Consider the following 27136-nt stretch of genomic DNA (forward strand, 5'->3'; position numbering starts at 1 on the left):
TGAATTTGTAAGTTTGTTATTAGGCATGGTGACTTGGTGTCATTTTGTGCTAGCTTACCTTATCTTGCTATAAAATTCACTTTAGAAGTAAGGATTTAACATTAAAAAATTTTTATTTTAATAAAATATTAAATCCTAAGCAAATTTATTTTGATTTCAATTTTGTATATTATAACCTGTATATATTCATTACTTTATATGAATTACATTATATTCAGAATATAAAATGATGAGAATAATGCTTATATGATGTGCTGTTTTAAAATCGTTGATGTTTTTAGCCAAGTTGTCATTTCATTGGTTATGAGAAATTTCAAACCTGTGTAGTGAAATGGAACCTGTTTAAACAGACTAGTAATTCTATAATTTTTCTTTTACAGGTCACGTAATGTTTGCAGAAATAAAAATGGAGAATGGAAAGTCAAAAGGCTGTGGAACGGTCAGATTTGACTCCCCAGAATCAGCTGAAAAAGCCTGCAGAATAATGAATGGCATAAAAATCAGTGGCAGAGAAATTGATGTTCGCTTGGATCGTAATGCATAATTTGAAACCACGGTTGGAACATTCTTACATCTGTTTTGCTGAATCTCCTAGTAAAAGTCATTTTTTTAAGTAATACTGTATGCTTACAAAAGTTGTAAAGATGAACTTTTAAAACTCCCACCAGCTTTTAACAGTATAGTGTTAATATACTGTGATTTTTGTTAATCTCAAGTTTGGATTTTTAAAGACAGCAAGTCTGGTCATTCAGTTTAAATGAATGGTTATACTATTTTTAATGAAATAAGCCATTTTCTTGTTATTTTCAGTTCTGCATAGTGGGATTTGTTTGTCCAAGTGTCCCCAGCTTTTATCCACTTATTGTAAGGTAAAACATAGATGGTTTTTTCAAAACTTCAGTTTAATATATGTGATTGTCCTTGAAAAGAAAGGGCTCAGACAAATTAGGATATGATTTTGGTTGGTTTTAAATTTTTGTTGGTGATAAAGAATTACTGTAAGTAAGTTTTAGATTCTAAAGTTCAGAATATTTTTTATTTGACTTAAATGGAGAAATGGAGTTTTCCTTCTCTGCCCTTCCCCATCATTCACATTTTCCACATAACATTAACCACCACAGCCCCTTATTTTATTATTTCCAATAATTCCAAGTTCATACAGAACTGATAACGTTGCAAGCCCCAAGTATAATAATAGGCAGACTGCTCCCAACTTTCTGTCTAGTTTCCAGCCATTAAGGTGAACTGCTAAGAAAAGAAAAATAACTGAAATGTTGAGAAAGATGGTTATGTAAGTTAGTCCTCTACTGTTCACTTCTACAGGAGCAGATGCATTTATAAATGTAGTTTTAATAAACCATGGAACTCCTAGGCACAACATATCGAACACGTTGGATCCCACGATATTAGACATAGCCATATCTCCCTTGCCTGTAAAAAAAAAAAAAAAAAAAAAGCATGTTGTTAAAATATGCACACCAATACTGTATTTTATTAATAAGCTTCATAAGAAAAAACACTGGATACTTTCTCTGTTTGTTTTGGAAAATTGTTGTATTAGAGCAGAAGTCTTAATGAATTTGTATTTTTAAATTTGGGGGGGTTAGTATTTAAAGTCTTAACATTTATTTATCTAATAATAATTATCTTTATTTATTAAACCATTTTTCAATAAGGTATGTAGATTACTTGTTGCTTTTCATTCTAACATGGTTAGTTATGATTTAATGCACATTTCAGATGAATATTACTTGGGCAATTAGATTTAGTGAAATTAATCTGCTATTAAATAGTAAATCCTTCCTCTGAGTCACTCCTTTTTTTTTCTTCGAAGTATGTTACTGAGGAAATAAATATTTTAAAGGTACCTTTGCTCAGTGTATTTCAGCCAGGCTTTTAAGAATGGGCACTGCAGCTTGAGGGACCTACTTCTTACCTTTTCTTGCAACCAACACACTTGCAATAGTGTCTGGTATGCTTGTTCCTGCTGCTAATAAAGTAAGGCCCATTACTGTATCTGGAATTTCTAATGTTTCCCCTGTAATAAACATAGATATTACAAGTTACAAATCTTATAGATTCGCTAACTGTTCTCTGCAGATATTTCAGATATTTCTTTCCTGAAACAGAAAATAGGCGTATTTAGATTTCAGAACCAATATGTATTTACTTAGATTTTAGCTACCAAAATATTGAATAATATTGGTGAATTGGTAACCCAGGTAGCACAGATTTTTAATGACAGATATCGATATTTAATACACAAAATTCTACCAAGGAGTAATTTCCCTACCTGGTATGCTTACAGATGTTTTGGCTGTCCACTGTTGTCAAGGCTGTTGCTTAAAATATGCTAATGAGATTGGTCATTTTCTCTTTTCCCTTTTAAAAACATTTGCTAAAGAGGTAAGATTTAAGCAAATCATTTGTAGCTGTTCTTAAGCTGTAAATGTGTTAACACGGTATGCATTTTTAAATTCCTACTTTAGTGACAGACCTTCGTTTAGTGTTTTCTTTGGGAAATCATAAATCTGAGGAAAACAAAATAGGATTTGGCTTGAGTCTTTCTAACTTTATGGTCCCAGTTTAATACTTCTGTTAAATCTGATGTCAGTTCAACATTTTTCATAAATGTATTCATTTTGGGAAACAGAACTAGAGGGAAGTTTTAAAAAAAAAGTAATTGTAACTGCTCTTAATATTGTAATTGAAAACTTACTTTAGAATTTTTTTTTCTTAAAATGTTAATTAAAAGAACTTCAAGTAGCATATTTATTGCATGCTTATATATTGATACTGGAATTGTAATTGGTTGTTAATTTTGTTACTGGTTTGCCAGAGTTCATATGTACATAAATAACACTAATATTTATCATCTTGGGGACTGTTCTATGATCTAGTATTTCATTTTGTTCTTTTCTTGCTTTCCTAATGTCAAATGTGATCTGTCTGAGAAAATTTAGCGTTTTAATATGCAAGCTATTGGACTTTTTCATCGTGCTCTTAAAAAAAAGTAAAAAGAAATAGAATAGCATACTATTCTAAGTCATATATTAATTTGAGAAGAATCAGAGGTCAGCAAACTTTTTTCGAAAGGGTGAGATAGTAATTATTTTAGGCTTTGCAGGCTATATGATCTCTGTTGCAGTTATTCAGCTCTGCCAGTGTAATGTGAAAGCATCCATAGATAATATATAAATGGATGGGCATGACTGTGTTCAGTAAAACTTAACTCTCAAAAGCAGGAGACTCAGCGATTTGGGCACACAGGTGGTGGTTTGCTCATCTATGATGTAAGTCCATTCAGCTTAACCTTTCTGGGAGAAATTCCTGATTTTTTTGTTCATTGTTTATATTCAGTTTTTCCTTCTGGACTAGGAGTTCTGTGGGACTAGAGCTGCTTATGACCAAGCAGTAATAGTGAAATCTTAATCATGAAGGTAGTAGAAACCTAAAATGAAACTTTATTTTATACCCTTTTTATCCGTTTCATACTACGTTTATATTCCCATATTAAAAAGCAAAATAAAATGTAATCCAGTTAAACAGTGAGTACCCGTCGTTTTCTCGAAACACTGGCACCTTGCTATATTTTTTATTATGGAATGGAATTCAATATAAAGACTATATTGTACACCCATGCAATGTGATTTAATTATTAGCATAATAGAAAGACATTCTGTGAATTTGATTTCATTTATAACATGTACATTCCTTTGACTTGTACCCCTGGGCTGTATAACAGTGAGAATGTAGTTGACATGTGATATACAACTCACAAAACCTGAATGAGCTTGTTGGTGTATTAATATTTAATCTTTCTGTAAATAGCACTTATCTTTAGTCTTTGCTGAAAAAAAATTTGCTCCTTAACTAGACTACACTTAGTGAATATATGCTTTGTTCTTATATAAAACTGATTATTTTATTTTTAAATTGTGCTCTTATACTTAAGATACATACCAGTTATTGTGACCATCCAAACCAGGATATATGTAAATGCAGATATCCACAGTGCTGACATGAAAAAGGTTATCACAAAGTAATTTTTCCAAAACTTTCTTCTACAATCTGGTGTGGTTAGAAAAAGTAGTATAATAATGGGAAGGGATAGTACCCAAAAAATTCTTTTCAAGTCTGCTTCAGGCATGTTGAAAACACTTGGTGGATCTGTTAGGGAAAAATTAAACGATTTTGAGTTTTCTCAAGTGGCCAATTAAGTTAGAAATGTTCATTTAGAAAGCTGTATTGAAATAAATTAGCTGTATCAGTTTTTAAGAGGCATTCTAATACCTCATTACTGATATTGCTGGCAAAGAGAAACTATTTGAGACTTCAGGGCTGATGGTGTAAAATGTGATACTCAGCGTTTCTTGATTTGGGGCCTTAAATCCATCAAGATGTCTTGGGTCATTCACTAAGTATGTTAGAGACGTAATGTTTATGAAGTGTCAGTTCGACCTCTCTTGGTTTTCTACAGTGTGGATGGTCTTTAGTAACTTTTGCTTATGAGATTAACCGGGTGTCTTAACCTTAGCTATCCCCGTTGTTTCCATTTCCCAATATTGATGATACCTCCAGCCTGCCCTGTGTATCACAAAATGTATACTTAGCGAGTATAAGATAATTATAGCATAATCTTTTTATTAAGTGGAATATTTCTAATTCTCATTGTAAGTGACTTTAGGGGACTTGTTTCATTATTTTCTTTAATTAATTTACCAAACACAGAATTCACCACAATTCTTAGAAAGAACCTTAAGAAAATAGGCACTAGTATAGAATCTACAATGTAACTTATAAGACTTGAGTATGTTTTTTAAATTCAATTTGTTTTATTAACTTAGTGGAAGACAATAATATATTGGATAAAAAGGGGAATTCACTTTAAAATTGTTTGAAATTTGTATGGCATTTATAAAATACTATACCCATATATTAGGTCACATTACAACTAATGCTAGTAAAATAACTCATAAAAAATCTTTTGCCAAGCCTCAGCCAATGGGCCAGAAAGTAACAGATATAATTTTAGTGTAATAAAAAATGTTTGGACTGGTTCTTTTGAGTTTCTTGTTACAAAATTTAACTTAGACATGTGTACCTCTTGCGCCTGAAAGACTAGAAACTATAATTTTTGTAAGAAGGGGCAAAGTCATATTTTAACTTTTTAAGGTAATAAATTAGAATAAGTTCCCTGTCTAAAGTACTAAATAAAATTTAGAATCTGTTTCTTACAACCACTTTATAAAAAAATAACCACCAAATTTGTATTTCTGGCCGTAGCTGAATTCGACTTCCTACTAAATATATCTACTTAAGTGTTTTGCTACTGCTTCAGATGACATGTTTAAAATTCAACTGTTTCCTTCCTACTTTCTTTTTTCCCACACCAGCTTTTCTTCCTTAATTCCTAGTTTTTGTAAGTGGTGTTCTCATCTTCTTAGTCATTATCAAAAGCCTCAGAATTATCTCTGCTCCCAAGTAGCCCTTCAGTTGCCTGGTCTTGGTGATGCTTCCTTTGCAATGTCTCACATCTGTTCTCTTGTATTCCCCCTGCCTTCACTTTGTCTAGACATCTGCTAAACACATCAGTTGGTTTAGTAGCCTCTTAAAGACCTCCATGTCCTTTATCCCATATTTCAGTTCTGATAATTTCTCTACTCACAAACCTGCAAACACTCTTAATCTAGCATTTAAGACTCTTTCTATCCTCTTCCTTTCTATCCACCTTTCTTCTGCTTCCATTCTGCACATTCAGTGCTCCAGTTATGTTAGTACTTGACCAGGCCTTTTGCTCATGTTACTTCCTTGTCAGTCCATGAAATACTCTTTATCTTATCTCTGCATCATTTACTTATGACTAATAGCTAACAGCTATTGAAGTCTAGACTTCAATAGCTGTTACTTATTACTCATAAATCAGGTTGTTAGTTAAAATCTTACTATTCTACAAGGCTTAGTTTTAATGCTCCCTTCTCCGTGATAATCTTTCCTATCTAACCATCCTCATCAAATTTTATACCATCTGTCCCATTTAGGAACCACAGTTATGCTTTATTTGTTTCTCTTTACAGTACTTAAATGTACACATTTTAGCTATTTGGGTTTTTTTTTTTTTTTCCCCCTGTAGTATTGGAAGCTTCTTTAGGGATAGGTCTGCCTCTTGATCATCCCTGAATCCCCATAGTGTTTTTTACATAGTAAGTATATAGTACTTAATGAATTAAGTGAAATGAAATTAAGTTTTGCTAGTGAATAGACTTAACAGTGGCCAGGATGTGGTTATTACCTTCAGAAACCTGACTAAGACCATGTAAACTTATAGAAAGCTGGGAGTAGCCAGAATCTTCATGAAATATTCCACTGTCAGTTCTTGATTGCCTGCGGATGAATGGTTGATCCTCCTCTTCCCATCCCATCAGTGGCTGCTGTTCACTTCTCTCTTCCATTGCTTTGGCAAGGCAGGTGCAGCAAGGACCGCACTTCTTTATAATATATTGGTTAATTTTAATGTCAAAACATAGCACCAAAACATATAATCCGTATATCAAAAGCAGTGAAGTTCCTTCATACCTATAAATTAGAGAAATTTGTGTGTTTTTCAATTAAAAATGTGAAAGTTATTTTAGAGTCAGTAGCTTTGGGGCAGTATCTGCTTAATTTTCGAATGCAGCAATAGAACGGAAATGCTCTAGATATATTTTGGTTTTGTAGATGCGTCCACCTTTGGTTACAGCATTATTAAAAATTTATTGATGAAAGCTTGACACTGTCCTTTCTGTATTTCAAAAACAAGGATTATAAATTCATTGTCTTAATTTGTAGAATCCTTCCGAATGGCAGGCATAAAAAGTTCTTTAAACATAATAGTAATTGTAGACTTTCAAAATAAAAGAGAAACTAATGAATAGTGATGGGCCTCCTCCACCTCAGTTCATTGGAAGAATATAATAATTATAAGAAAATACAGTATCTTCATTTCAGTTGTTCTGGTATAGGAATTTTGTGTAAAATATTCAGAATATGTTAGACTTTGGAGATTTTCAGTTTGCTATACAGAGATTTTTTGACGATTTTAATGTAAATGAGTTTGGCTTGCATTCACAAGAAAGCAAGGATGTTCTCAAAAATAAAGTTATACCTAAGGCACTGAGAATCGTTTTCCTTTACTCTGGTTTGCTGTTTAAAGGATTTTCATTAGCGAATACCATCACATTTGAACCTTGCATTTACCTTTTATTTTATAGCCAGTGAATCTCTGCTACAGCTTGAAAGCACAGAGTTCCTGATTTCCCTAATGGGGGGGAGCGTTAGCTTGGACGCTCTCACAGTGATTGTCCCCTTACAGACAACTGCTGAGTCCCAGAAGCATCCCCATTGTAACCAACAGTCTCTCCTTGGGAGACAGGCTAGATTTCAGGATGATGCATTTAAAACATTTGCTCCCTGCGAGGTTTAAAGTTTTTTGATAGCAGGTATTGGTGCAGCACTGCCAAATTGTAGTATTCCAGAGGGGTGCCATTTACAGTGTTTTCTATTTTTCTGGTGATCTCTGGCATTGGGCAATGTACAATCTGTATGGCTGTGTTTTACATTTCTTTATCCGTTAAGATTCCTAGTGTAGTGATAAACACCTGCTTGTTAGCTGAAACGGTTACTATCTGTTCACTAAGTCACCCCCTTTTTCATTTTCTTGCAACAGCAAGGCATGGGGAGATTATAAAGAAAGCAAATAGTTTTCAGTATTGAAACCTAAACGTTTTTGATTTTTAGAGGAAGAAGGCTATAGTTCCTCTTACTAAATGAACATCAGGGAGAAAGTTGGAGGAATATAAAGGAACTTCTTTTACTTCCTTTGTCATCTTCTCCAATCTTGTGACCATGGTCACTTTTAACGGAGGAAAGGTAAACCACCCAATAGATGAAAAAGCCACCTGTTGGGGCTTTAACAGACAAAAAAGTTGGGAGATCTTCTCAACAGGCAGTGGGGAGAAAGAAGGGTGGTAACATCCAGTGGTTAGACAAAAGAAGACTGACTTGACTAAAGAATTGCAAAGAAAGGAGAAGAACCCAACTAGCAATCGTGGTGAGGAGGTTAGCTCAGAGACCTACAGGGAAAATGTACGGAAGTGGCGGATAATTGAGAAGTGATTGAAATAACATTTTTGAAAAAAAAGAAATGTTACTAAACCATCAGAATTTTATAAAAATCCTCTCTGTAATTGTTTTACATTAAGAATAATGATTATTTCAAGCTTACCAGTAAACTTGGTTGTCAAATATTATGGCAAGAACTGCTGCTACACTAATCACGTATGCTGCACAGTCTCTGAATAGGGGCCAACATGATAGCGTTGAAACCTATAAAAATAATTTAATGTTCTCCATTACACTGTAACTTCTTCAAGTACTTGCTTAGTGCAATAATAAAATTGTATATTTGTAGCTAAATATTGTTATCTTTTGCATATTGCATAGAGAAAGGAATTTTAAGAAAAATTGTGTTTCTAAACCTAGTCTGATTTTCATACATTTGACCAAGAGGTATTTGTGGGTTAACTTAAAATTGAATACATGTTGTTTTTTGACCGATTAATAAATTTAACTGAACACATTACTAGTGCCTTGTTTGTTCTAGACTCTGAACGGTTCTTATAATTTGTCAAGGCAATAAATTTTGTTGAATAAAGTTTTTTTACATACCACGTTAGATAGTAAGCCACAGGCTGCACAGATGCCAAGGAGATTATAAATTGCAGATCCAAGAATGGTGCTAATGCCAATATCGCCCTTTGTGATAAATACACCTATAAGCAAGACAGTAGCTAAGTTAGTATTGACTTGGAGAAGATCAAATCACATGGAGTAAGAAAAAATATAAGGAGCAATATTTACCTAGGAAAGCAGTAACTAATTCAGGAGCTGAACTACCGGCTGCCATAAAAGTTGCACCGGCAACATTCTGGGACAATCCAAAGTCTGAAGACAAATGAAATTATGTTATGCCTGGTAAAGTGACAAATGAAAGAGTATGTCTTTATAACTAAATAGATATATATCAAAGCTACATCTTCACAGAAAATCACTAATATTAACTTTAGCTGGAAAATAGCCGATAGAGGCAGCATGCTAGGCATTATTTACCCTAAGTCAGAAAGTCAGTGTCAAAGTTAGAACTAAAACTCAGGTTTCCAAGGCTTTGATAGCAATCCTTTGTTGATGTTTATTGTTTGCTATATCTACTGATATTTGACAGTCTTTCCAGACTCTCAAACTCTGGTGTGCTTTGTTGAGTCCCTTTCACCTGTGGTCAGTTATTTCCTTATTCTTGCCTGTGGGGACCATTACCTGTCGCTCACTCTCAGGTCCACATCAGGTTCTACTTCTCTGCTGAGACATCCACCTTTGACATTACTGATTCCTTTTGTTGTTGGCGGTGTGACAACAAAACAAAAATAGCTACAATATTTCTGCCCACATGATTTTCCAGAACCTCTCCATTCCCTATCAAAAAACCAAAATAAAACAAAAAACAAGGTGGAGTTTATGTTTACGTCATCTGAGCCTAGATGAGCCTTTGTGACTGCTTTGACTAACAGTATGGCAGAGCCGTAATATTTCTGAAGCTAGGACATAAAAGGTGACAAAACTTTCTCATGGTTTTCTCTCTCTAGGAACATTTGCTTCAGAGCCCTAAGTGATCGCATAAAAACCCTGGCTACCATCCTGGAAAGACCTTGTGAAGAGCCCACATAGAAATAGAGATCCCTGAGGAACCCCGGCTGGTTCAGCCCCCCAGTTTTGAATCTTCCCATCCCAGGCACCAGACATGTGAAGGAGGGAGTTTTCAGATAATTCTAGTCCTCTCTTCTTACTATAGCTACATGAGAGACCTCAAGCAAGAACCACTCAGCTGAGGCCAGTAAACCCCCAAAGCTGTGAGAGGTATGAAATGATTGTTCTTTTAAGCTACTAGTTTTGGGGTGATTTGTTAAGCAGCCATAGATAACTGGAACACCTGACTATTGTTCATTTATTTGTTATTTATCTATTGACTACCTAGTATGCCAGATGCTTTTTTTATGTGCTAGGAATGTGGCAGTAACAAAACAGACAAGTGTTTCTCATCTTCTGGAATTTAATTATAGTGAGAACAGACAGACAAAAAAACTATGTATTATGTTAGAAGGAGCAAAAGCAGGGTGGGGGGATATAAAATGTCATGGAGGAAAGATTGTAATTTTAGATTGGGTAACCAGAAAGGACTTCACTGAGATGGTAACTTAACAAAGACTTCAAAGTGAGGGAGCCAACCTCGCATAGACCCAGGAGTATTCTAGGTAGATGGAGTGAGTGCAAAGGTTTTGAGGTAGAAGCTAGCCTGTGTGTTCAAGAAACAGAAAAAGACTGGAGTGTCTGGAATAAAGTGTGTGAAGGAGAGCTGTAGATGATGAGGTCAAAGGTAATAGGTGGCTAGATCATGTAAGGCCTTGTGGATCCTAGCAAGGACCTGGGCTTTTATTGTGAAGAATATGGGAAGTGCTTGGAAAGACATCCACAATATTGCTTGCTGGTGATACCAGCCGCAGTCATCTTTTTTATCCCCATGAGATTATCTGGTCTCAGAGGCCCAACCAGCTTGTTGGGCCACCTGTTACGCCTCCATTGTGAAAAATCCTCTCAGGATAGTTGGAATTATCTAATCCAGGCCCTCTATCCTATTCCTTACTATTTTCCTTTGGTCATCTTGCTTGATGAATATTTACTTGTGGTGACTAATGAAGGGAGAGAAGTAATAATTTATGTAAGTGACATTTCATAGCATTTCTTTTACTGGTTAGAGTAATTTTACATATAAATATGTAGCATATATATAGTATATAGAATTTATACTCTTACTACAACTCTGATATGTAGTAGGACCGATTGGCCATGAAACTTAAAATAGAACAAGATGAAGCATATTGTTCTGTTATTAACTTTTTCATTTTATGTATGAAGTAAATAATATCTTATATTCATGGTATACAGTTCACTGTCATATACATAATTTAATCATCTCAGCTATCCTCAGATGTGAGTGATGGTATTTCCATTTTACAGATAAAGAAACAGGTCCAGAAGGTTAAGTAACTAAAAGTTACATGGAGAGTAAGGATCTTAAATGTGAGGAGTTAGGGCATAAACCACAGGTCTATTGGTTCTAAACCCAGTGCTATTTCTGTTTCATCACAGAAACTCAATATAATATAAGAATGGCACTTAGGCCAATTATGGGGGGCAATTGAGTCATTTTCTTTCCTGCCTAATGGTACTGGTACATAACTTACCACTGTTCCATTCCTTGCTAGGGGGAAAATAGCTAATGGGAGTCAGGAATAATTTGGACGTTTTCCAGCATATTCCAGAGAATGTATAAATTTAGTGATATTACCATGAATTCTCTTCTCAAATCAAACCAGGGTTAGATAATATGTGGAGGAAATTGAAAAAGAACAAAGTGCTTTATCTTGAAGTAACTGTCTAAACTTGGGGCAGCTGAAGAGTGAATGGCCAATCTTCATTTAATGCTGGCTGAAGAATGCTTCATTAGAAAAATTCAGTCTTGAGAGAGAAAGGGTGATCCATCCAGCTGCTGCAAGGTAAGAAAATAGGTGGCCCTTTTGAGCACTTTTACTCTCAAAAGGCAGTAACAATAAAGCTTGTTGCTATTCACTGGGCTCTCTTTCAGTTATGAAAAGAAGGGTTCTGTACAGATGGATGTGTAAAACTTCAAAGATATTTTAACAAGTTATATCTTAAGGTTCTAAGCATATTTTGTAAAATGGTTTATACCTTTGAACTTTAGAATCGACTGGCTTTGTCTTCACTGACCCTTGGGTAGCATTTCTCTCTGCTATAGTTTATTATTAAAGATAAATTGTTCTGGTTTCCCACCCCCCTCCCAAGAGCTATTACTTTTTTCCCTCTCTATTACTCTAAAGGAATAATCATATTTCCTTCAGGATATAGTAGAATTGTTCAAGGTGAGTTTTCTTTATAGGTTTAGATATTACCTTGTTTATATAAAGTGCAACTTTATGATAATGAACTGATTACTCATCAGTAACTCATCAGACTTTTTCTTAAGCATGTTCTCTTCTCTGATACCATGTTGGAAAGTTTATAACGGTTTTTGAAAATCCTCTTCTGGAAATATAGTAGAAAGAGTTTTAAACTAAAATGGAGACCTGGCTTCTGGCCTTGCCAGTACCTTAATGTGAGACTTTAGAAAAGTCATTCAGACAAGTCTTGTATTTTGCCATCTGTAAAATGGAGGGTTGGACTACACAATATTTAGGTATCTTCTAATTTTATCAATTTTTACAAAAAATATAAAATATGAATTCTGTGCCTTAAGCCTCTGTACTGCTTCTTACTGTTAAATAAATTCCTTTTATAAATAAAACTCCCCTTTGTTGCTGAAAATTTAGAAAATGGAGGAGAAAACAGAATGGGGAGGATCATTTATAATTTTAACATTGTATTTCAACCACTGCTACCGTTCTTTATGTATTTCCAGTTCTTTTCACAGTGTGCGTTTAATAGAGTTACAAGAGTAGGCTATAAGCAATTTGGTGTCTTCTGGCACAATTTTGTGAAGTCCTCAGTGATAGCAAATTTTCATGCTTTGTGAATGGATTTGAATTTTGGAAGCAATTAAAAGTCATTCAGACCCAACTCTAGTGACTAGGGTGGGTAGTCATGCTGAGTAATTCTATTCAAAATGAAGTATGACAGCAAACCAATGTCTTTTATGATTTGCAAAATTGGTTCTGATATTAATTCCAAATATATTCTAGAAATGTTTTGAGTGAAGTCAGCATCATTGAAATAAATGCCTAGCCTCTCAATGCACAACTGCATGTATATGCTCTGTGGTGCTTTTAACAGTAAATAAAAACATTTGAAGTACTTTATCATCTCATATTTTGTCTGAGCTATAATGGAATAAATTCTGAAACCCTGTATAATGTTTTGAAAGGCCTGATTCCACTGAAAAAGAAAGACTCCCCCATGGCCTAATCTAACAGCTTTAATATTAATTAATTTCCATTTGCCCTAAGTCTATCATATAAAGCATATGTAAGACATTTTATCTCCAAAGCTCACAATTACCTGAGTTTTGTCTCCATAACTTGCCCAAGGTCACATAGGTAGTAGTTGCAGAGATGGGATGGGCAGCTAGACCTTTTTGAGTTTAAAAAGCTGCTCTTTCTGTTACCCATGTAAGTGAAGAGATTAATATATAGTTTATTATTATTATCATCATGATCATCATCATTGCCTGTTCCTGAATAACATCTTGGTAATATCCAGACCACTTGGCACTTATTTAGATCCATACACCTAGGGTAGATTTAGATGCAATGCAAGGTGACCACAATATATTTATTTATATTTTAAATTTAGATTAGTTTAGATCAGAGGGAAAAGGAAAACAAAGAGGATGAAAATGCTCTTAAGAGGAGAATGAGTGCCTGTGTGGCAGGGAGGAAGCACTATTCTTAGATTCTTTGTTCTTTGGGAAGGCTTTGCCTCTGTAAATTTCATAAGGATTAAGAATCAAACAATCCCCTGAAACTGTCGGCTATCCAAATGCCATACTCACAGAATTATTCCACTCCCTTTCAATTTTATCAATTTAGAATTAATTCTACCTGGAATTAAAACCTGCCTTTCTTTCTTATTGTCTATTTCTGAAACATAAAGTAGAACATGGGCAAATATTAGCTCAAAGCAGAGTGAATAAGAATAATTTTTTAATAAAAAAGTAAATATTTTGTTTAAGTATGTTTCTGAAAACCTTACTAAGATCATTTTCACTTAAGACATGTTATACTTCAAAGGATCAACATGGTGGAGGGATTAGAATTGCTAACTGAATAGCATATTAGTGTAACATTTAAAAAGAAAAGTTTCATAACTAGCTCATTGTGGACTTTGGGCTATATCAAGTGACCAGTCATTAGGGGTTCTCATTTTTCTCTCTAGTTAGCTTAGGAAAAGTTAAATAAAGGTGATTTAAACAGTGGTTAAATAACTCTAGGAGATCCCCATTACATGTGAAAACAATACATAAAAAGGATTTGTTTTGACTTTATACTGAACTTTTGTGTTTCTAAAAATGAACTGCTTATAGAGATGAGAGGTAATAGTCCTACTATTTGGGCTACAAGTTAATATAGTTTATATTATATATAAATGTGTTCGAAGAATCATCTTTAGTCTCTTTTCCTTTAGAACTTAAATGGATAAAAGAGAAAATAGGATTAGAGGAAAGGGGTATAGCAACAACATTTTCTTGTATTGGTTCTACATAGTTAAGATGACAGCAAAATGTCTCAGGGTATGTGCTTGCTTTTCCAGTTTTGAGGTGGGGAGGAGAGGTTGTGTGACTTTTATGATCATGAGTTGAGCAAGAAAGGGAAAGATCCTTGTTGAAAGCCTCAAGTGGTGGTGGTTCTAATGGTAATTGACAGACCAGCATATATAGCTACAGACAGAGAAAGAGCACTCACTTGCCTGAGTTGGGCCTGGCCAGGGCATCAGCAAGAGGCTCTGCCCTCCACCACTTCCAACTTATCCCCTGCATGGAGACTCCAGTCCTGAGCCTTTCCTAGTCTTCACCTTGCTGAAGACCCTTGTGCTAACCAAATGAACCACTGTTAGTGATTTGAGGAGGGGTTCATGGGGTCATGGGGCTGGGGTGAGCCAGGGGTGTGCCAATTCAACCATTGTATCCTAGGTTGGGACTCAGACATGTACTCCATAGAAAGTCATTGCATTATACATGATGGTTTGGTTCCACAGTACTGCACTATGACTTCATATACATCATGGACAAAATGCTTAGTTCTCAGAGTCTAATTATTGCAGGTAACCATTTATAACATTAATTTACAACCCCCAGTAGGTTGCTAAAATTCTTAACTGATTTTTTTAAGTGACTTGGTGGATTCTCACTATTTTGTAGTATACTTCCTCTGTAGTTACAGTGAGTATTTGATGTATTTTTGTGGTCAAAATTTTCAGTGCCCTTGGGAGGAAAAATACCTTTTAAAATTGTTCAAAAAGAACAGTTCTTCTGAACCATATTACGGCAGCTCATCTCAAACAAGGATGTGTAAAATTATATCACACAGCAATTGAAAACATTCTTGGGTTTTGGCATTAGAGAAACCAGGGCTCTCCTGTGTTCTGGCTGTGTAGTCTTGAGAAATTATATATTCTCTCAGCCTCGGTTTTTTCATTAGTAAAACCAATCTAATAGTCCTTACTTTATAGGGTTTTTGTGAAGACTAAATATAATCATATATGTTTAATTTAGAACCATGCTTGGTCTTCTATAATTGTTTTATGATAAATAACTATAATAAATACATAAATAATTAATAGCATTCCAGTACATTGTAGAATGCTCTGTAAATTGTTTCGAGGATTATATTAATACTTATTAGTTGGGTGGGACTATTATAGCTTGTCAAAGAACTATGGGGAAATGTAAAGCGTTTGCAGACTTTCTGAAGTTAGTTTCTGTGGGTGTAAAGACATTCCAGAGAAATTGTTTTTTATTGCTGATGTCCTAATTTGGATAAGACCATGCTAAGACCTTGGAAAGAGAAACGACAGAATTAATTTAGAGGCATTTAAAAATGAATCCAGCTAGCACTATTTCTATTTCATTTCATTGCCAGTATTTTCAATGCTCAAGACCGGGGTCAATTCTTAGCAGCTGAAGATTTGGCAGTGATGTGGGCATCCATCAATCACACATCCATAATAGCTACTGTGTTATACTTCAGAGCAAAGAGCGATTCACTTGAGAAATGAATGTTTGCTGATGATGTTCCAAAGTAATTCCACAAATGGCATGGTGGAAGTCATTATTATAGATATTTTATGAATTTGCTTAATGAAGATTATTTTGAAGTAGCAATCTAAATTTTAATGCAGTGGTTTCTTCTGCAGGGCCAGAAAAGTTATCTATTTATTTACCACTCCCAAGACAGGTTTTTATTTTAAAAATTCTTGATGGATTTATTCTTTGACTGAAAGAAGTCAAGTCATTGTTTGGAAATGTGAAAACAAAAAACAAACAAAAGAAAAGTGATTTGTTTGTTTGCTTTCCAGGAAGAGAAGGATTCTAAGTGGGGATATAGTACCTTGAATTTTAAATTTCTTAGTTTTATATAATTAATATGATTTAGTTTTTCTAATGAGAAGTGCGGTACTGGCACAAACATGAACAAATAGATCATTAGAATAGAGTATAGAGTTGAGAGTATAGAAAATGGATCAACTTTTGGGAAAAATAGCATTGTATCCTATAGCAAAACAAATTCTTAGTGGAAGAAATGAAAATATTAAATATAAATAAATAAATAAATGTAAAAAAAAAAAGAAACTATAAGTAGAAGAAAAGATGACAATTTTTCTGACCTAGGGATAAAAAGGTATTTCTAGGTATAAAACCAAAACGGGAATCATAAAGGAAAATATTTGTAAATTTACTTAAAAATATGTACACTTCAATGTGATAAACACATAAAATACAAAACTAAACAAACCATAAAAAGTATATCATATAAAAATTATATTAGAAAGAGTTAATACCCTTATATTAAAAAAAATCTTGGAAATCAGTAAGTAAAAGACAAATACTCCCGTATTAGAACATGGGCAAAAAACACAAAAGCAAAACCACAAATTTTAATACACATATAAAATGTTCAACCTCACAAATAATAAGATAAATACAAATTTTATAAAATAACTTCCATTTGAAAGCAATTAACAAAGACATTTAAAATGATCCCAATAAGAATTATTTTTAAAAAAGATATTATTCATGGTTTTCTGGAATGGAAGCTACCACACATTGTGGAGGTTTTCGTTGGCACACCCTTTGTGAAATGCTTTTGGCAATGTATAGTATAAAGCTTAAGATATGCATAGCTCTGTATCTTTATCAGGAAATGATCAGAGAAGTTTGCAAAGATTTGATACAAGTATGGACATAACATCATTTAGAACAAAAAATTAAAACTCAAATGTCTAATAAGATTAATAATTTTAAAAATTGTGATAAATTTCTACTGGGTGCTTATTATGTATAAAAACCAGTGTTGGGTGCTCAAATCGTTTACAGAATCAGGAACTATTGTGCTGCCATGAAGAATCATGTTTTTTGAAGGGTATTTAATAATATAGGGATATGTGCATGATTAAATATTATCTTAGGAAAAGGAAACGACCTCAAATTGTATATGTAGCAAGATCTAAAAGACTGAAAGGAAATACACCAAATGATAACTGTGGGGATCTCTGGGTGATAGAAATGTAGAGGAATTTGTTTTTTCTTCTATTCTGCTTGCATTTCATCAGTCTAAGTAAAAGTATTATGTTAAAGTAATTTAATTTCTATTAAGGAAAACTATCAATGTCAATGTCAAATGTAGTATCAATGTAAAACTATAAGTTAAATAATAATTATAATAAACTTACGCTGACCTGTTCTATAATTATTTTTCATTAGAGAAATAGGTGTTGAGTGCCTCTGCTATTGCCAGATCCTGTTTTAAGTCCTAAGGATACTGCTGTACTGCACTGAACAAGAGAGAAAATGACTTGTATTTCAGCAGGGGTTGGGGATGGGACCATGGGAAAAGGGAGAAAGGGAGAGTTTACATTCACGCTCTTTCCCTGTGAAGAAATGCTAGCAGTGTGTGTGTGTGTGTGTGTGTGTGGCGGGGGGATGCTATTTTTGTGCAGTCCTGGGAGTATGCAGTGGGAAATCTAAGCCTTAACTTTGACCTTCTCTGAAGTGAGCATGCTCAACCAATTAAACTAACTAAGCAGGAGACAGAGACTGGAAACGCTGGCACTTTTGCTTATTTGGCATAAAACATCACTGATATCCTGATTTTAGGGGCCAGTGTGCTAATGTAAGGTCTGTGCTCAGAATTCTGGGCGATATACATGATTGAAGGGGTAGAACTGAGGGGCTTGGCAGATCTTATTTCCAGAAACCAGTAACTGAGCTTAATGTTTAATTACCTGATGCCAAAGGGCACTTTACATAAGATGCAGGACTTATTTATTTATTTATTTATTGGTTCATAAACATGAATTAGTTTCCTTACTGGTAGGAGGCTGGGAAAGGAAGAGGGAGGAGGGCGGTCCTTAAAGGTATTTGTTTATCATCTACCTTTTTAAAAAAGTTACAGAGATTTTAGAGTAAAAATGAAAAAAAATTTTGAAGTATTTGATGGCAAGTATTAGGAGTCCAGTGTATTAGGAGTATATACCAAGTGCATGTATATGAAACTTGGAACAGCTTACTAACAAACAGCTAGGCAGTACAATAGACAAACTGCAAGTTTCTGGAGATAGGCACTATAACAATAGTTGCTTTGTACTCATTTAAAGGTGTTCTGCTGCACATTAACTACCAAGAAAAACCATACTCACGCCAGTCCCTCAAGATACAGGACACCACAACGCAGAAGTCAGCGTTCTGCAGCCAGTTGAGATGGACAGGATTGCTGCTGAGCTACTCCAAAGACAGCTGTATATGTGTGTGGCACTACTGTTCTGGAAAGTTGTAGAGAAGATTTCCAGCTACTTACATTCACTGATGATTTCCAAGGAGGGTAGGAAGTACTCATCACAGACAATAGACATGGCCATGAACATGTAAAGGATAATTAGGAAGTAGATTATGATGCCTCCATCTGCACGCTCCTGTTTTGTGAAAAACCCTTCAGGGAACTCCGACGATGGGGACATAACACATTGGGTGCTATTTCCTGGTAAGGAAAAGGAGGTGAAAATTTGAAGGATGTTGGAGTCACACATTCCAAGCCCACAAAGAGAAATTCCTTAAGAAAACAGGAAGTGTGGGATTAAATCACTTTTGAATATGATGTAATTGTAGATCCTTAAAAAAAAGTTAGTCTTTGGGACCTGTAAGAGGTGCTTTAATGAAATAAGATAATGAGAGCAGGTGAATTAAAAAGAGGAAATAACGAAATCAGTCTTCCTTGTCTGCTTCATTACTAAAAGGGAATTCTGAACCCCTTTTCCTCCTCAATCAGAAACTGTATTTTGAAGATAAAGATTCCTAATATCTGTACAATTTCATTTTCCCATTTCAGAACCCAAGTTGTCCGCAAAGCCCAAGGCCCACAAAGAATCATCCACTGTTGCAGAGAGAATTTCTAGGATGAAAGAAGATTTCTTTTTCCGTGATGAAGTCTCCAACAATAACAACCGAAGACTCTCCTGCTTCATGACGTCTGTGAATTATTTCAGAGCTATCTTTGAGAACTTATTCGAAGGATCAAAAGTGTTTGATAGCCTACCAAATGCTAAAACTCAGAGCAAATACAGCAGGAAGCATAAGCAAAGGTGAGTCAAGTAAGAATTTCCCTCTCTTTGTCTGTTTATCCATATGTGGCAGCAGCAGCAGGGGTAGCTGACCCCAGCGTCCACCTACCTGTAGCCCTGGGGAGCCGCTGGGGCAGGGAGGCACCTGGGGGAGGCAAGTGTGCAGTAGCCCAGAGGATGCCGAGGAGCAGGGCCCTTCTTGCCCACCGTGGGCCCCCTTTGGTCTGCATTTCTGCAGCGGTCTTTCTGCAACGTGCAGCCTTGGGAAGGGAGAGGAGGAGGATTAAGCTGGATCATGTGAGGAGTCTCCTTCCTGCCCAGGGCACATCACAGCAAGGCCAGTGGACAAGGGAGGGTGATTGGAGCCAGCCGAGCTACTCTGATCAGGAGCCCTAAGCCCCAGAGAGGCTGGAGGAGGCAGGGAGGAAGCAGACAGTCCCGTGGCCCACGGTCCCCGAGGGCAGACCCAGGCGGCTTGCTCTTTACGGAGTGATTTTATTTGTTGTCTTCATCCTGGCTCTGCTTTTGACTCTCTCTAGATTTGTAAGGACCTGAGCTTATAACTGCTTCCACCTCTCTCTCCAGCCCTTGCTTCTAGAATTTGCTGGAGCTCGTGTATGTGCCTTCTTTGGCTAGGCTGTCACCCTTTTATATTTCTGTTTTGGCCTCTCGTCCTCTCTCCAATTAGGAGGCTCCTGCAATAATCTAGTGGAGAAATGATGGTGGCTTGAACCAGAGCAGTGGCAATGGGGATGGAGAGAAGTGGGCAGCTTCAAGAACTAGTAAGAGTCGTAGTGGATGGAGGCTATTTGATCATTGGTTAGCTGTGCTCTCTGCCAGAGGTTCTAAAATGCAAATTGGACAAGCCAGGGAGTGTTCAAATATCAACTACTATCTTCCCTACCCTAGCATTTACTGGGCTTGCCAAGGTGTTAAGAACTTCTGGCAGTATAGTAACATGTGGCGAATAGCACAGGCGCTGTAGCCAGACCACGTGGCTTGAGCCCTAGCATTGCTGCTTAGTACCTATATGACCTTGGGTACGTTATTTAACCTCTCTGCTCCTCTGTTTCACTCTCTGTAAAATGGGAAGGTTATAGTGCCCTCTATTTGGGTCGTGTGAGGATTACATAAATGAATGCATGCAATCTGCTTAAAACAGCCTCTGCCCCATGGTCAATGTTATCTATCTATTGTCTATCATCTATATTATTATTATTAATGTATTACTTTTGATTAAGATAGAAGCTTCTTGGCCGTAAAGGAATGTTTTAGTTTTGCAACTCTCATGGTTCCTTTGCAGAAAAAGCATAAAAATTGATGCGCTTGCTAAGTTTTAAATTTAGAAACTGCGTTTTTCTGGTGGAAAGGAGTAAGTTTGTGATCTTGAGTTGGTAAAAATTCTCAAACACTCTTTTGTTTTCCTGGGAATTGCTACCCGTTATAAACCTCTCTGAAACCGTCATTTCCAGGAACTGACTATCCGGATACGTGGTGTGGTTGTGAGGCTGGGATGATGAGTCACCAAAGTGTAGCCCAGTAACAGAGCAGATTCCCAGCAAGCAGAGTTCTGGCTGCTGACACCTGCAGGAGGTGGCGCCCTGGACCACTGGCCTTTGGCCTCAATGCCAGCAGTGCTAAGCCCCAGGGAAGAGACCGCTTACCTTTGTGTAAGTGCGAGTGTCTCATGAACCTTTCCTCTCCAAAATGCAGTAGTTCAATCAATTAATAGAACTGAACATTATAAACAAACAAAATAACAGAAAAACTCAAACCCACAGTGAAAGTGAATACTTACACAATGTATGTTGTTAATCCAGGAAACAGAGCAAGTATCTGAAGATATAAGCCAATTACAGTGAAACAATTCCAGTGGAATCTTGCTCATAGTAGGTACTTAATAAACATTTGTTGATTAGACTGTAATGATTCTTGAAAACACATTCCCAGAACACACGTATACTTGTTCTGAACAAACTATCCAATAAAATATAGGTTTACCAAGAAAAGAGAATTTAGGAGGCTCAGTAGATTTGCTTTATACATTTATTCTTCATTTTGCAAAAGAATCTGAAAAAGCTTTATTGTAAAATAAAACAGATTTAAAAAGCCACATAAAATAAATGTATAGTTATTATATTACTATTGTTACTTATTTTTATAAGATGGACTTCCTTATAAACTCCCCAGGTCAAGAAATAGAAGTTTGCCAGCCATCCCAGAAGTCCTTTCATGTGCTCCAATCCCAACTTATCCTTTTCTCTGAGAGTAACCAGTCTCCTGGCTTCTATAGCAGTCACCTCCTTGTGTGTATATTTCTAATAGTTTATCGCTCATCCCTAATTGGGGGCATGCTAAGGATACTACAGCTTAGCTGTAAAAGAAGTCGTTTAAGTCTCTTTTAGTTTATAGGTTTCCCCTACTTCTTTTTCTTTTCCCTATAATTTATCTGTTGGAAAACCCCAGGGCATTTGATCTGTAGAGTTTCCCACAGTCCTGATTTATTGATTGTGTCCTATGGTATAGCTCAATATGTTCCTCCGTTTTCTATATTTTTGTTGATTGACAGCTGGATGCAGAAGTTGTTCAGACTCAGTACTGCCCCTTTGGCAAGACTAGCTCTGCATGCTCAGAATCTGCCCTGCTACTGGGCTACACTTTGGCACCACTAAGGTGGTGGTGAGGTCTTTCGCTCATAAAGCACACGGTATCTGCTTCTCTCTTTTGTGGTGATTTTAGCAGCCATTCATGCTCATTAACTAAATCTATTAATTCTTTAGAGCTTGCAAAAGAATGGCATTCTTATTCTGTAATTTCTTCTTCATTTATTACTTGGAATATTTTACAATAAGGTGATTTCTATCATCCACTTTGTGGGTACCCAGGGGTACTCGGTTTATGTAGCAATGGCAATATATATGCTTGCCTCTTCTTTATTTATCACTTCTCAAGATGTTTGGCGCTCTCTTTTCCTTCCCAAATAACCAATTCTATTTAAACAATTATTATGAGTTAGTGTATTTAAATATATTTGATGGGTTCCAATTGTAATTATTATCCTTTCTGAAGTTCAAATTGTCTCATCTTTAGCCAGTGGGAGCCTCTTCAAATTGACTTCTGAGAGCCTTTGACATGATCTTAATAGTTTTGGTAGCTTTCTTACTACCTGATATTAAAAGATGTTCTAGGCCCATCTTATACCTCAAACCAGCCATTTCTCCAAAATGCCTCTTTATTTTTTTAAATGCAAAGTACATCAAGACCATGACCTAAGAATCTGGGTTGCTAGGCATGCTCATTGTCTCTCTCTGTCTCTGTCTCACAGACACATACACACACACACACACACACACACACGCACGCACACACACACACCTCTTGATAGAATACATCATGAGTTCATACTGGTACTTCTCATTCAAGGGTCCCAGTTCTCAAGGGTCCCAGTACTTAGGGGACAGTAGAATATCCAGTGCTTCGTAATTACTCATTTACTGGTGCTATTTACATATATGAGTCTCAAAATAATGATATTGATACCACCACTACTCAAATAATTACTGAGAAGAGTTTTAAGATTTTGCATATGCTCTTTCCATTCGCTTTCTATTCTAAGAGCTATAGCCTATCTGCATTGCCTGAGCATATAGTCATTAAATATAGTCTTTCTCCCTTTAACCCTCATCTAGTCTTGGTACTACATTTTTAATGCTTGCCACCACTCTTAGGTTGATGTTTCTCTAGATATTTTGATGCCCAAATCTTATATTCTAGTAGATTCTTTGGAAGGGCTCATGGGAACAATATTCCCTGAGTTCTTTCATGTTGATAACATTATTAAACTCTGAACTGTGGTTTGTACTCACAATGATAATTAAAAGAAATAAACAGATAAAGAAGCCCAGAACAAGCCATCTGTTGAAATAGCCAAGTAAGCTAACCTGTTAAAATCAGTGCAGAGGTGGCTATTGAGTTGTGATCAAGGTATAGGCTGGTAGTCATGTTTTTCTCTTGAGGAATAAAACTGTCAAAATTATCTTCTTCAGCTCTTCCTTGCTCACTGACCAGCTTCACCCTCACAGTCTTCTCCCAGATACATGGACCTCTGCTGAGCTAGCATCTTTTATGTTTGGAATCAAAGCTTACAGTGAAGTTATGTTTACTAAGCATGAGGTACTCATGTGCACTATTCAGTGTAATTCTCCCACTAACCCTAAAGGATAGAGGAGTAGTTTTCACTGGCTGCTCAGTAGAAGTATCTGCGGCTTTTAAAATTATTGATGATTTGACACTTACCCAGACCAATTGAATCAAAATCTAGGGAGTGGCTTAGGCATGGATATTTTTAAAAATCTCCCAGGTGATTCTAGGATTGTTGAGAACTACTGGGTTGGATATTTCTACCCCTGTTTTATGGATGATAGATTGAGTCAATTGCCTAAGATCTAAGGTTACATAGTTCCAACTAAATGTCAGAGCCAGGATGCAGACAAAGGTCTGTCTAATGCTAAAGTGCAGGAACGTCCTTACCTGCTAAGCTGAGCCAATTCTTCAGAATGTAATTTGCATGCGGGCGAAACTGTGCCTATCTCATTTCGTCCTGCATTTCCAGTGTTCAACACAGTGTTGGGCATGTGATGGGCATCTACTAAATATTGTTGAATGAATGAATGAATGAATGAATGAAATAAGGAATTCCACAATGATTTTTCCTTGACAACATCCACAGGATAAGAATACACAGCATCTTCTATAAGTTGATCCTTTTGTCCCATCCAAGTGCCATCTGCTCAGTTCCCCAAGCATTTGTCTGAAGTGTCCCCTAACCAAGGGGGCTCAGTCAGCTCTCCAGCTCCACCTGCTGGCGCTCCAAACACGGTTGAGCTTTCCAACTTCCTGTTGGGGGGAATACGGAAAATCTACAATGAGGAACCCTGTGAAATCAGTCATTTGAAAAGAGGTTTCTACTTTCCTTCATGGAATGAGAGCTAGGAATGGTGGTCAGCCCCTGCCTTTTATTATCTGCACCCCAACCCTGAAATGAAGGTTTTTGTAGGCTGCCCCAACTACTGTGAAGACAGAGGAAGGGAAAGGAAGCAGGTGGCTTAAGGCTGGTCCCAGGCTCTGACTCCAGCTTGTCATTATTACCTTTTTATTTTTTAACTTTTTGTTAAAATACATAATATACCTACAGAAGAGGGCACATACTTTGCCATTGCTTTTTTCTATTTAAACAGGCAGAGTCAAGCCCCATGGGCACCCCTTAATGAGATGAGTGATTGATTGTCACCATGTTCAGCACAGCCTGAGAGAGCTGGGGTGCAGTGAGTGTTGACTGTAAGTGCATCGTCATAGGGAGCCTTCTGTGTCTCAGTTGCTGCTGTCCCATGAGTGGCTGGCTCTCCCTCAGGCTGCTTTCCTAAGAGAGTAGCCTGGGAATCCTCATGACAAGGAGCTTTCAGCTCAGTCTACTGAGCTCCTTCATTTTTTATCTCTAACCATCACAGAAGTTGCTAGCTGGGGCCATAGCCATGGCTGTGAGTGAACAGCAATCTGCTCAATGGTTCACATATTCCCAAGGTACCTGCCGATTTTCTCACATCCTCATCCTTAGTGCATTTATCAGCAAAAGCCCAGGGTCAAGCACTGGCTGAGAGTATGACTGAACATTTCCAATTTCCAACCCGGTTCAGATTGGTCTCATTCACTGCTGTGTGGGTCCATTTTAAATTCCTAGAAGGCCTTCAAAGTTTTCTTAAAAATTGTATTTTTTTTTCTTTTCCTGGAGGGCGTATTCCAATTCTCTGAATACTAAGGGGGGGGGGGGTTCGCGTTTTGCAGATCAAATACGATTTACAATAAAAAACGTTTTAGAGTGGAAATAATTTTAGAATTAGCTAAACCTGGGTTAAAGCTCCCTCCTCCATTCTTTCTGAAACTCAATAAATGGGGATAATACCACATGCTTTTTAGGCTCTGGGATTACAGACATAGAACATAAATATTCATCCCCTTTCCCTCTGCACTGTAACTCCATGAGAGCACGTTCTATGTCGCCAGAACTTGGCAAAGTGTTTAGTGCTCAGTGAAATTGAATGCACTGGGCAGGCCATGAGCTGGGGAAAAAAATAAATAGATAAGGGATTTTCGTTAGCTATATTTACCAAAAAATGGAATTTTGCTTTTAGCCTGCACTTTGATCCTTGTTCCACCCACTTCATTTGTGCTAGCCTTACTCTGTCTTTGTTCTCAGAGTTTAGATAGAAAAGCTTTCCGAAGTGTTTCAGTACTTGGTGGTTTAATGAGTGATCTGGAAAAGAGCCTGCCCCAACCCGGCTTTGTCGTTTTCTCTTCTAGCTCTATTTCATTGAGGTGTTCTGAGGGGGTGGCAAGTGAGACAAGAGGAGGGGGGACCCTGACTCAAACGTGCTGGAGTGAGGAGCTTTAGTTTCTTCACTTTAATGTAATAAACCCCCTCAGGGTCTGAGCTAGCATCATCATTTTTCCTTAGTCTGCTCTGTGAAGGCTGCCACCCCTATGTAGGGAGATGGATGCCTCCTTTACTCTAAATAATCGGTACAAAGGCATTCATCAGGGATTCTTCCAAATTTGCTGGGCTTAGAGTTTCTCCCCTAGGCTTGGAACTCAAGAGCCCTAGAGCTCATAAGGACAGAACATAAGAGAATCTGGTCTTGAAGAGGGAACTCCAGTAAGTGCTCCGTATTTCTCTCCATACTGGGATAGGCTATACACATCACCTCATGTGCTTCGAAGTCCTTCCTTAGCAAGTAGAGGTGGAAGTGGTCATAGCTCTGCCACTGTTGTTGTCGTGGAGGGTATGGAGCTAGAGGAGAAGCAGGGGAGTTGACCAAGAGGATTGACCACTGTCATACCAGTAGCTTGTACTCCATGCCCATGCAGGCCAGGGTTGTTGTTGGTACTGTGACTGTGGTCATTCTTTGTAAAGACCTGCAGGCGTGGTTGGCACAAGTCTCTGTGAAAAGGATGCTTGCTTTCCAGACTGCGGGGCTACTCAGTCTGCTGTGTCTTTGGCTGGATACTCCCAAAGAACTAGAACTATGTTACTTTTTTCTAGAACCTAAGGACACACATATTTCACCTCTTGCCCTTCTCTCCCGCTTTTTCCAGTTCTTCCCCAAACCGGAAGTTCCCTGTAGGAGACATGGACGCGTACCTCCCAGATACCCCTCGAGGGAGGACTTGTTGCCCCAGCATGGGGGGTGCTGTCAGCAGATGGCCTGCAGCTTAGCCCCTTCAGGGACTGCCTGAGCTGCAGAGTCTCATCACCTGAGATCACACCGTTCCCAGGGCAGCCCACGTCTAAGTAAGGCAGGGGTGTAGAAGCCCAGCCATCTGAGTCCCAAGCAGACCACTCTGACAGGCAGTGCTCATTTCAGAGCTCCCCACTGGTTGGACCAAGGCTTCATTGGACCTGCCTTGAAGTTCAACTTCTTTAACTTCCAAATCCTGCTTCCTCCCTTTCCTCTCACAGGTGCTGAGCCCCAGTAAACATCTTATACCCCAAACGCCATCTAAATGACAGCTTCAGAGAACCCTACCTGTGACAGGCCCTAGACTACCTGATAGCTTGGTAGAGTTTTATGCTCAGAACTCCAAACTTTACCCTTGATATGTGAACAGTGAATTGTAGATTTGAGGAAATGCCTTTCTCCTTCAACAA

General features: G+C 37.0%; 2 protein-coding genes across 2 annotated transcripts in view; one reads left to right on the plus strand and one right to left on the minus strand.

The window, feature by feature from the left end:
* The window catches only part of MYEF2 (myelin expression factor 2), a 79067-nt gene that overhangs the window by 28798 nt on the left and 23133 nt on the right, over positions 1–27136 (plus strand). The window contains exons 18-21 of the mRNA XM_082449119.1: positions 381–869; positions 9678–9948; positions 11466–11645; positions 19203–19455. Coding sequence (XP_082305245.1) covers positions 381–544 — 164 coding nt within the window. The 3' untranslated portion in view covers positions 545–869; positions 9678–9948; positions 11466–11645; positions 19203–19455. The remainder of the gene's footprint in view (positions 1–380; positions 870–9677; positions 9949–11465; positions 11646–19202; positions 19456–27136) is intronic.
* SLC24A5 (solute carrier family 24 member 5) lies at positions 863–24128 on the minus strand. Its single transcript, XM_082449002.1, has 9 exons — positions 19544–24128; positions 18675–18854; positions 8899–8982; positions 8707–8810; positions 8264–8364; positions 6293–6576; positions 3964–4170; positions 1937–2038; positions 863–1431 (listed from the first exon to the last, which is right to left on the minus strand). Exons 1-9 carry the CDS (start codon positions 19662–19664, stop codon positions 1109–1111), a joined length of 1506 nt encoding a protein of 501 aa, XP_082305128.1. The 5' UTR covers positions 19665–24128; the 3' UTR covers positions 863–1108.

The sequence above is a fragment of the Balaenoptera physalus genome, assembly GCF_965194825.1.
Source record: "Balaenoptera physalus genome assembly, chromosome: 2".
Classification (NCBI taxonomy): Eukaryota; Metazoa; Chordata; class Mammalia; order Artiodactyla; family Balaenopteridae; genus Balaenoptera; species Balaenoptera physalus.